The 11,744-nt window shown below is 38.1% G+C and overlaps 1 protein-coding gene across 3 annotated transcripts in view; it reads right to left on the bottom strand.

Annotated features, from left to right (window-relative positions):
• Positions 1-11,744, bottom strand: part of LOC121373221 — a 124,727-nt gene that overhangs the window by 91,593 nt on the left and 21,390 nt on the right. The window contains exon 1 of one of the 3 annotated variants that reach the window (XM_041499709.1): positions 7,728-8,399. The exons of the other annotated variants lie outside the window; for them this stretch is intronic. Within the exon in view, the coding sequence (XP_041355643.1) occupies positions 7,728-7,847 (120 nt within the window). The 5' untranslated portion in view covers positions 7,848-8,399. Of the gene's footprint in view, positions 1-7,727; positions 8,400-11,744 lie in introns of those variants that run through there. 3 annotated transcript variants of the gene reach the window in all.

The following is an 11,744-nucleotide window of genomic DNA, read 5'->3' on the forward strand; positions in this document are numbered from 1 at the left end:
AAAGCAGACGTAATTGTCCACAATCCCGCCTTCTGGTTAACTTAGTCAGTATAACGACATTACTGGCAAAACAACGATATTTGGCCTCGACAAAGAAAGTGTTTAATTAGTTTGGAATTTCAAGGTTCCTTAGTTCAACACTGGCAGAGTTTAAAGTGACAGACCCTAGTTTTTAAACACTAAGACATATTTGTATCATTAGAGCCGTCATTGATAACTGAAATCATACTTTACTTTGATTTTATTGTTTAGATTAGTCATTTCCGTACATCCGAAATGTGTCTGGTCATCCTGGTGTTTTCAATGTCACAAAATTCATTTTTCATATTTTTGAAAACAAACGTGCGCCTGAAAAGGAACAGTTATGGAGTTGTGTTTTAATCTATTTTCACCGTTTCAACATCACAGACTCTTGTTTCTCTCTGTTATAAGTTTATCCAGGTGTGTTACAGGTTTGTAGATTAACTTAACTTAAGTGATCATTTTCACGGGTTGAAACTAGAGTTTGCGCCTTTAATTAGTTTGGAATTTCAAGGTTCCTTAGTTCAATATTGGCAGAGCTTAAAGCTGGATTTGATATTTCAGTGTTCGCATACCGCGGTGTACCACAAACAAACGTGTCTTCTAAACGGACACGTTACAAGACAAAAAGCTAAGTTTAACATAAACAGAAACATATGTTGAGCTTTATTCTTGTCGCTGTTAAAGTAAATAATATATTGGTTTTGCTTGTTTCGGGAACTCTTTAAAACAAAAAGAAGAAGAAGAAAAAAGAAGAAGAAAAAACAACAAAAAACTATCAACAAGAAATGATTAAACTGTAACAGAAAGAAGTGTTAGTATTAATACCGCAATACAACGACAACACAACACAACACAACACAACGACAACAACACAACACAGCAACAACGACAACAACACAGCAACAACACAACACAACACAACAACACAACACAGCAACAACACAACACAGCAACAACAACAACACAACACAACAGCAACACAACAGCAACACAACAACACAACACAATACAACACAACAACTTAAAAACAACACAACACAACAACATAAAAAGAACACAACAACAGGCAAAGAATACAGACAAAAATGAAATGAAATGTGAATTTTAGTTACATATTTAAAGCTATGCTATTTTAACTTAAAGCTACACAGTGGCGTAGAGTGGGTGGGGCCACCGGTGCGGTTGCCCTGGGCGTAAAATTCTGGACTGGTGGAAGGGACTCGAGGAATGCAAACGGTCCACTGGTTAGACATCTGCATAAATCAAGGCTAATATTCGTTCCTCGTATTCAGCCTTGATACATGTAGTCAAGAAATCGTGCCACAAAATGCTTAAATTTCATTGGATGCGATGAGATCTAATTGCAACGAATCGCAACGCTCCTTATAGATTCCCTTGTTATTGTAAACAAAGATGGCAGCGTCAGCGTCCGGCGGTTAATTTTTGATATTGCTTTCAAGATTGTCACAGGTTACCGATGCTGTGATTGGTCAGCGATGTCATCGTGTAAGGGACATAATCGGTGTTACAAATTTTCTTCCAATAGAGGGCACTAGTAGTGGATATCAGTAATCTTGACTACATGTATCAAGGCTGAATACGAGGAACGAATATTAGCCTAGATTTATGAAGATGCTGGTTAGGGGGTGCAATACTTGCGTTGCCCCAGGCTCTGGCAACCCACGCTACGCCAATGAAGCTACATTCTTGCAGTACTATTCCACATTTTCATTAATTACTGCAAAAAACCAAGCAATTTTTTGTTTGTTTAACGACACCACTAGAGCACACTGATTTATTAAACATCGGCTATTGGATGTCAAGCATAATTTTGCTAATCCTGGCATATAACTGGCAACATTGTTTTTACCATTAGCAGCATCGGTGGGCCCATTGGGCTATTTCTCGTTCCAGTCAGTGCACCACCAACGGCATATCAAAGGCCGTGGTATGTACTACCCTGTCTGTGGGATGGTGCATACATAAAAGATCCCTAGCTGTTTGACGCCATATAACCGTGAATAAAATGTGCTGAGAACATCGTTAAATAATAATAAAAAAAACATTTCCTTCCTTTAGCAGCAAGGGATCTTTTATATGCACCATGCTTCAGACAGGATAGTACATACCACGGCCTTTGATATACCAGTCGTGGTGCACTGGCTGAAACGAGAAATAGCCTAATGGGCCCAACGAGGGGATTCATCCCAAACTGACCGCGCATCAAGCGAGTGGTGTACCACTGGACTACGTCCCACCCCCGGCTCCAGTAAGAAATGCGAAAACGTTTGACTATAGTGACCGAATTCCAACAGGGTGCCAACTTAACGTTACACGCGTTTAGTGTAAACTAGCTTACGCAAGCTAAAATAGGTTCAGATGGAACGCCAATAATGACGAAGTAGTTAATTTTATTAAGCACTGCAAAAACACTTAACTCGAGTTAAGTACGCTGTAAACCAGTTACATTGTAACGTAAAAGTGACACACTCTTGTTTTTTCGGAACACTACAGCATATCTTTCACAATTGGAGCCATTTTTACAGAGGCGGATCTAGGGGGCCCCCAAGGGCCCGGGCGACAGTTATATATTTTATTATAATTATATTAATTTTTTTTTTTTTTTTACGATCCTCCTCCAAACGTCTCCCAAAGTTCCCTTGGCATTTCGCCTCATGTCACTGCCACCCCCACCCCCCCACCCCCCACCCCCACCAATGGATTTTCTGGATCCGCCTAGATTATCCATTTCCAAAAATCCGTTTATTTTCTGGTCATTCTGGTCATTCTGGTCATTCATATTTTAAAAACGCATATACCTCTTTGAGAAATTTTAAATTTTAAATAACTGAACATCAACTGATAACGCAAACATTTTTTTTCTTTCAAAAAACATCAAAATTAAGATGTTTCCGACTATATTTTCTTGTTGAGAATATCAGTGTCTGTAAATTCAATGTGTTTATGGTCGTCTTAATATTTGTAAGAAGCCCAAACAACTAATATATTTTAGGAAATAAAATTTAAATTTAACCTAGTACATATATTAGAACGACCAGAAACACGTTTAATATACAGCCATTAATATTTTATGCAGAAAAATATGTAATTACAATCGCTAAAAAGTCTCTGTTAGTCGATAACATTTTAAAAATTGCAGCAAACTCCGGAATGTCCCTTTAAAGGTACATTCTCTGGTTACCATATTATAGTATCATGTACAAATATGAAATACAAGCTCAAATGCACTTTTAAAAAACTTGTGTGTGTTCGCTATAAACGGAGATCGTCAAAAGTATACGCTCGATTCGTCGCCTGTGCCGCCATTGATCGGCAAAGCAAAAACGACAGCCTGTTGTCAGTTTCAGTTAACACGTGCGTTTGCGGATTTGAAATTGTAGGAGTCGTCTCAAAAAATGAAATGAGAAATCTCGCGCTGTACGAAGAACGTTCGATTGAGGATACGGTACTAGAGTCTTTCGTTAAAACCGGTTTGATCTTGACAACGTATTATCGACAATCGTACCTTCCTAGGTAAAATTAATATTTTATAAAGTATTAGTAGGACTTTCAAAGTTTAGTTTGTATAACACATTGAGTATGTATATTTTGTTCACATACAATATAGTAAAGCAGACATTGGACGTTTTCACTTCTTAATTTTACGAGTGTTATAATCAACAAATTCAAATAAATATTCTTTCGTATGGAAAGGGTAAAGTTTGTTTTGTTTAACGACATCAATGTTAGAGCATATTGATTTATTAATCATCGGCTATTGGATGTCAAACATTTGGTAATTTTTCCATAAAATCTTAGAGAGGAAACGGGTATATGTGAAGGGGGAGGGTATTGGGGGTCGAAACACTTACCTGACCAAGCTAAGCAAAATTTAAATATATTTTCTGGGGGAGCATGACGCCATATAAACTGCGCTCAGCTCAGTCTGTAAACCCCAACCCCGCTAAAATCCCTGCACACGCGCCTTGGAAACCCGCTACATTTTGTTTTAGCAAGGGATCGTTTATATGTACCATCCCACAGACAGGATATCACATACCATGGCCTTTTATATACCAGTCATGGCGCACTAGCTGGAACAAGCCCGCGGATGGGGATCGATCCTAGACCGAACGCGCAATTACCCCCACCCCCACCCCACCTTTTTCAGTCTAAGTAATGAATAGAAATAACATAGTCTTGATAAATGATACGTAAATCGAATACACCGACCTCTTCCTCTCTCCTTAGAGCGTTACATAATTATTGACACCCCCTTAAATGTAACGCGTATGCCAACCGATGGCCACTGTTACATTTTCAAGGCAAATCCACCACCGACCCCAGGGAAGATATTGTACCATACCTCTATGGATATAAATATGTTTTGGAGATACGAGACGACCCCTTAATCAAGACAGTTAAATTTGTTCAAAATCACGTGAGAAGCTCAGCGCCTGCGCAAATCACGTAAAATCCCAGTTCTACTGGCGTCCCGCTAAATGAAGAAAAACAAAGCTGGCCAATGCGTTTGTAGTTGACCTAGATAATGTAGATAAGCGAGAATCGCCAAACTATAGCGATGTGGTGGACCTGTCATGTACCAAAGAGAACTGAATCATCTATTCTAAATGCTTAAATAATAAAAATATTCCAGACACTGCAGCTTTAAGAATTGAACGATCTATATACTTAGAAGATTTATCTACTATATTAAAATTGCAGTTGTCAAAAGTTGAATTAGTGAAAATTAATGTGAAGACTGAGTTGGAAGTGGTTTCGGTGTTACTGTGTGTGTGTGTGTGTATTTCAGAAGAAGTTTGTGATTGTGTGATATTATTCTCGGAAAGGACACGTCGCGGAATTGTGCACGAAAGCGTATGTATTTTCGCGCGTGTAAGTTGTCGATTTGGTGTTTTTGTCAAATGTGACTGAGCTGCGCTCATGTCTCTCTTTTGATTTCTTGAGCATCCTCTGCTATAACTTCTAACAGAAGCTTCGTTTTTCTGGCCTCAGTTCAAAATCGGAGTTATTTAAAACCTAAATTGTCACCGTCACTCACAGTGCAGACGAAATTGGGATAAAATAGAAACGATGGAATCCTCGGGAATTCCGTTGTTTACCGAAAAAGTGCAGTTTTCACGTTCATGGAAGAATGAACGTTTTTTGTTTTTTTTAGATCACGTGATAGCATTTTAACCTATCAAGACGCCTATTACAAAACAGTAATTATAAAATGGAATAATTATGTTATAACTTCATCCAAATGTGTTACAGGTGTTTGTGCGAGGATTAGAGCGTTCTCATATTTTTCTATTTACTTTAATTATTTATTTTACATTTTCATAGATCTAAAGAACAATATTTTGGAAAATAGACCTCTTTGTTAAAATTGATATTTCTATAATGCCTGTGTGTGTGTGTGTGTGTGTGTGTGTGTGTGCCTGTGTGTGTGTGTGTGTGTGCCTGTGTGTGCCTGTGTGTGTGTGTGTGTGTGTGCCTGTGTGTGCCTGTGTGTGTGTGTGTGTGTGCCTGTGTGTGCCTGTGTGTGTGTGTGCCTGTGTGTGTGTGTATGTGTCTGTGTGTGCCTGTGTGTGTGCCCGTGTGTGTGTGTACCTGTGTATGTGTGTGTGCATGTGTGTCTGTGTGTGCCTGTGTGTCTGTGTGCCTGTGTGTGTGTGTGTCTGTGTGTGTGTGTGTGCGTGTGTGAGGGTGTGTGTGTGTGTGCCTGTGTGTGTGTGTGTGTGTGTGTGCCTGTGTTGTGTGTGTGTGTGCCTGTTGGATGGCATTGATTTTCACAAACAATACGAAATATGTTACATTACGTAGCCTAAAGTAACTAAAAAAGATTATGAGTGTGTGTGTGTGTGTGTGTGTGTGTGTGTGTGTCTGTGTGTGTGTGTGTGTGTTGTGTGTGAGGGTGTGTGTGTGGGTGGGTGTGTGTGTTGTGTGTGAGGGTGTGTGTGTTTTGTGTGAGGGTGTGTGTGTGTGTTGTGTGTGAGGGTGTGTGTGTGTGTGTGTGTGTGTGTGTGTGTGTGTGTGTGTGTGTGTGTGTGTGTTGTGTGTGAGGGTGTGTGTGTGTGTGGGTTTTTTTTGTGGGTTTGTTTTATGTTTATGGGTTTTGTTGTAGTAGTTATTATGTTCTTTAAGGTGGTAGGTAGTTTAACATTCGTATTTTTTTGTCATTAGATACACTTTAAAAAATAAATATTCGTGGTATGTGAATATGAATTGTTGGTGGGTGGTACGGGTGGAAGGAATAGGTCTGGTGTTGTTAAAACGTTTCCCAGATATAACAGACAATTTGGCATTTTTATAAACGCCGGCAATGATCAAATATATTATGGTTTTCATGGAGGAGGGGTGTGTGTCTTCATTTCAGGGGTCTCTTTCTAATTATAACAGGCACTTTGCCATCTCAGCAAAAAAACAGAAATTAAAAACTGACATTGCATCTCTGTAACTGAAAGGCGCGATATGGTTGTGGGGTTTTAGAGGCCTCGGTGGTGTCGTGGTTAAGCCATCTGTCATAAAGCTGGAAGGTGCAGGGTTCACAACCCGGTATCTGCTCCCACTCAGAGTCAGTTTTAACGACTCAATGGGTAGGTGTAAGACCACTACACCTTCTTCTCTCTCGTTAACCACTAACCAACTAACAACAAACCCACTGTCCTGGACAGACAGCCCAGATAGCTGAGGTGTGTGTCCAGGACAGCGTACTTGAACCTGAATTTGATATAAGCACGGAAATTAGTTGAATGAAAAGACGGTGCATAATATATATGCTAGAGTTGAAAGTAAGTTTTGTTTAACGACACCACTGGAGCACAGTTTTCTCATTGTAACCCCTAATCGAAGCCTATAAGACTGAAGCATAAGAGAAAATGCACCACTGTTACCATGGAGAAAGTAAAGTTTGTTTTGTTTAATGACACCACTAGACCACAATGATTTCTATAGAATGTCAAACATTCTGTAATTTTGATAGTCTTAGAGAGAAATCCAGCTACATTTTCTCATTAGTAGTAAGGGATTTTTATATGCACAGTCCCACAGGAACGATAGCACATACCACGGCCTTTAGTATACCAGTCGTGGTGCACTGGTTGGAACCCAACCTAATCAGAGAAAACCTGCCTCATTTTCCCATTAGCAACAAGGAATCTTTTACATAAGCACTTTTACACAGACAGAACAGCACATACCACAGCCTTTTATACACATGTTGTTCTATATGCGCTCCACACCGAAGCCTTTCTAGTTATACGAAGCACTTTTGGCATTTTGTCAGACGTGGGGCGAGACGTAGCCCAGTGGTAAAGCGCTCCCTTGATGCGCGGTCGGTTTGGGATCGATCCCCGTCAGTGGGCCAATTGGGCTATTTCTCGCTCCAGCCAGTGTACCACGACTGGTATATCAAAGGCCGTGGTATGTGTTATCCTGTCAGTGGGATGGTGCATATAAAATATCCCTTGCTGCTAATCGAAAAGAGTAGCCCATGAAGTGGCGACAGCTGGTGTCCTCCCTCAATATCTGTGTGGTCCTTTACCATATGTCCGACGCCATATAACCGTAAATAAAATGTGTTGAGTGCGTCGTTAAATAAAATAATTTCCTTCTTCTTCCTTCTAGTTATACGTGGAACTTTTGGCATTTTATCAGACGGACATAAATTGAAAATTGATATTTCTATCATTACTTACATCTCTGACTCGGTAGTCCTTCTTGATAGCTCTCCAGAGATTGTCACACGATACGGGAATCCAGAACAAACAGAAAGTCAGAAGAATCGGCAAAATTCGATAGATCCCGAGAACTTCCATATCTATGGCAAACACGTGCTACTCGTAACTATTGAACAGTCGATAGCGGGTTCGATTTCACGGAAATGCACGAACGCACTCCACTCCGCCGCCGTCTCGGTTTTCAAGGTTGTTAAACATCAACAGTTGCAGTTTTTACACAGGGTAAGATAATCAAGGTTGGATATGCAATATCTGGTTGTAAAGTTTATAGAAGGTGATATCTTCAAGGCTTGGTATGCTATATCTGGCTGAAGATATTATAGAGGGTAATATCGTCAAGGCTTCATATGTTATATCCGGTTGTAAAGTTAACAGAAAGTGATATCTTCAAGGCTTGATTTGAAATCTCTCGTTGTGAATGTTAAACAGGGTAATATCTTCAAGACTTGATATGCAATATCTGGCTGTAAATATTATACAATATATTGTCTTCAAAGCGTGGTATACAATATTGGAAGGTGATGATATTGTGCTTTCAAATGTAAGTTAATGAATCACTTTTAGTATTTTAATACCTTTGCTATTCAGCTCCCTCTATATGCACAACAAAGGTTTTTCAAAACAAGACATTTATACGTCTTATTAATAATACTTGCGCTCTTATATATTTGATGTCCCTGCGTAGGTCCGTACGTTAGTGATCCAAGATGGCATCAGTGACTGAATCCACGTTTAACGAGTCATCGGCGCAAGAAAACATACATCGAATACTGAATGTCACAAAGAAGAACAAGAATGAACTAATGAACTATTTGACCCAACACAGATATATAATTTGTTATTTTGGACCAAGATGGAATATATTATATGTTACTGTATAAACAAGGTTTTTTTTCTTCATATGTTTGATGTATGTTCGTCCAAAATTGACAATGTTTAGACGATACGTATTTGACACAGTATCGTTTGTGAATCTTATATTAAAAAAAGGATTGACAATTTTTCTTTTTCACAAACATTCTTCAGCTAGTGCACTTGAAGTCCGTACGTCCGTATCTCCGTACATATGTAAGTGATCCTGGAGAATCTTTGCCAGATACAATATCGTTTGTGAAATAAATATCTGAACGAATCCACCACTTTTTGGTTTCACATTAAATCCTCATGAAGTACATTTCAGTTCCGTACGTCCGTTCATACAGAAACAATTCGAGTAAATCCGTATCTGTCACAATAAGTATTGTTTATGAAACAAATATCGGAGAGGATTGACATCTTTTCGTTTCCAAATAAATTCCTGAAATTTGAATAATTCTATCACAAATGAATACTTGAAAATGTAATAGAATCATATGTACTTATAACACAACTGAAAGAATTCCCGTTTTGAATGACGACATAATGAGGTATGTCAATAGATGTTCCTTTATTTACAGGTTCCGCATTAGTTCGAGACCATACAATTATTCAGGTGTCCTTTATTTTAAATACAATTAATCAGCAATTTACGTTTATTTGAATATAATTATAAAATAAAATATTCACTATTGTTTTAAAATCTGCTATCGCATATCTCTTCAGTTGGGTCTGTCCTCTAAATAGAGGTGCCTGCTTTAGCCAGTTTTACAATGATTTTCAACATGGTTACTGTTATTTCCTTGTTTTAACGGACATCAAGATGTCAGTCATAATCACAAAGGACATTTCTGTTTTTCTGTTTTCAAAGAATTCAATACACGCATGTGCAGAAGGGTTACATTTCGTCATGTATGTATACTGCCTGCTCTACTATTTGTAATATTCAAACAAACAAACAGAAAGGAACATGTATCGGTTACTATTTACCAAAATGAATATTAACAATTACTATGTAGCTTATGTACATCATTATTTCATCAACTGTTGTGGTATTCGCGTACTTTACAATATAGTATGTTCTCGTAATAAATATGCATTTGATACATTTCGGTCTTTAACGGAGTTTGTTTTTGACAGTTCGTTTTAATAGTCCTTTTACTGAAATATCCACATTAGACAGAAGTCCTTCCAATTTGTGTTGTCATTGTACCGTACTGAATTATCCACTCCATGCAGTTTTCTGGTATTTTCAGTATTTGAATATCAATATCATGTTAAAATGTGTACTATTTTCAATAAATCGGTCAGACAGGTGTCTATTCAGTTAGATATGTCATTTAACTGAGGTGTCCGCATTAGCGAGTTAGCATATATCCATACGCACGAATATTAATATTGTGTAGTTTTTTTTTTCTTTTTCGCACTTCACTTTTGAAATGGCATTCAAAGATCTTCGTAAACTGCAGAAAACACGCCAAACAAGTAAACAACTTTATTTCCTAGTCAATTCTTTAGAGCAATATCGAAAACTGGAAATGTATTTTAACACACGCTGTTGGAAAACATATTTCTTTTTCAAAAATCGTGGTAAAATTCTCCTTGGAATATCAAATTCCTTATCATAATATCTATTCCTTGTAAATTAATTTTAAGAAGCTTCTAAAAAAATAAAAACATTCTTTTCCTCACTAAATTTTAAAATATAACTTTTCCTTCGAAAAACAATAGTTCCTGTTTTTTGCAGAAGCAGTATTTAAACGTCGCCAAACTTGAACCGAAAAACAGTTCCATCCATTCCAGAACATACAGCTACGTAAAACAATCCTTAAAAGTAGACACCGTACCCACAGATATTTTAAATAATGGAATTAATATTTATCCGTATTTCGGTCGTATAACAGTAGAGAGTTTCACTTCGACCAAGTCAAAACGAACGAGTGCCGAATAGAAGCCAGTACAACACGTTATTTCTCATTATAGCCTAATTTAGCGGCAACTGTGGACCGTAACCAATAATACATGGGGCTTTCGTGCTGTCCAACTCTTCCCAGGCTATGTTTGCTCCACAAACAATTTACTCGCATTTCAATGTCATTTCGCAGAAAGTTGCCAAGACTTGGTTTAATAAGATTGTTTTAGCTAATAAGTTGAACACTTCTGAGTAAGATTATGCGCTATTTTCTTTTGTTTCCACGGTAATGAGGGTAATAAGTAAATAAGATTTCTAAATTGAAAAATTAGATTTTTCATAATTTGCAAACACGATGGTCGAGTAGCTCAGGCCGATCTAAAACCTAATTAATTCGAATGGGGACGGATTTGTGGGTGGGATGAGGGTGGGGTTTATGCGTTAAAGTTTGGTTTGTTTAAATATCGACACCAGTAGAGCACATTGATTTATTAATCATCGACTATTGGATGTTAAACATTTGGTAATTTTGACATATCGTCTTAAAAGTTAAAAGTTTGTTTTGTTTAACGACACCACTAGAGCTCACTGGTTTATTAATCATTCACTATTGGATGTCAAACATTTGGTAATTTCGATATATAGTCTTAGAGAGGAAACCCACTACATTTTTCCATTAGTAGCAAGGGATCTTTTATATGCACCATGCCACAGACAGGATACCACATACCACAACCTTTGATATACCAGTTGTGGTGCACTGGCTGGAACGAGAAATAGCCCAACATTTCACACATTCTATTTAATTCTCTTTCTCGTTCCCTGCCTCCCTCTTCCCCTATATATCTGTTTCTCTTCCTCCCCCTCTATCTGTTTCTCTTCCTCCCCCTCTATCTGTTTCTCTTCCTCCCCCTCTATCTGTTTCTGCCCAGGCCTCTCCTGCTCACTCTTTCTCTCTGTCTCTCTCTCTCTCTCTCTCTCTCTCTCTCTCTCTCTCTCTCTCCCTCTCTCTCTCTCTCTCTCTCTCTCTCTCTCTCTCTCTCTCTCTCTCTCTCTCTCTCTCTCAATGTATAAGTTAGCACAAAACATGTAAAATGTGCTTAGGTGTTATAAAACTTTCCAAACTGCCATTTCAGGGGAGGTAACTAGAACTAATTAAACTGAAAAACAATTCCTTCATTATTGGAATATTTCTTAAGAACAATTAT

This window comes from Gigantopelta aegis, chromosome 5, assembly GCF_016097555.1.
Source record: "Gigantopelta aegis isolate Gae_Host chromosome 5, Gae_host_genome, whole genome shotgun sequence".
Classification (NCBI taxonomy): Eukaryota; Metazoa; Mollusca; class Gastropoda; order Neomphalida; family Peltospiridae; genus Gigantopelta; species Gigantopelta aegis.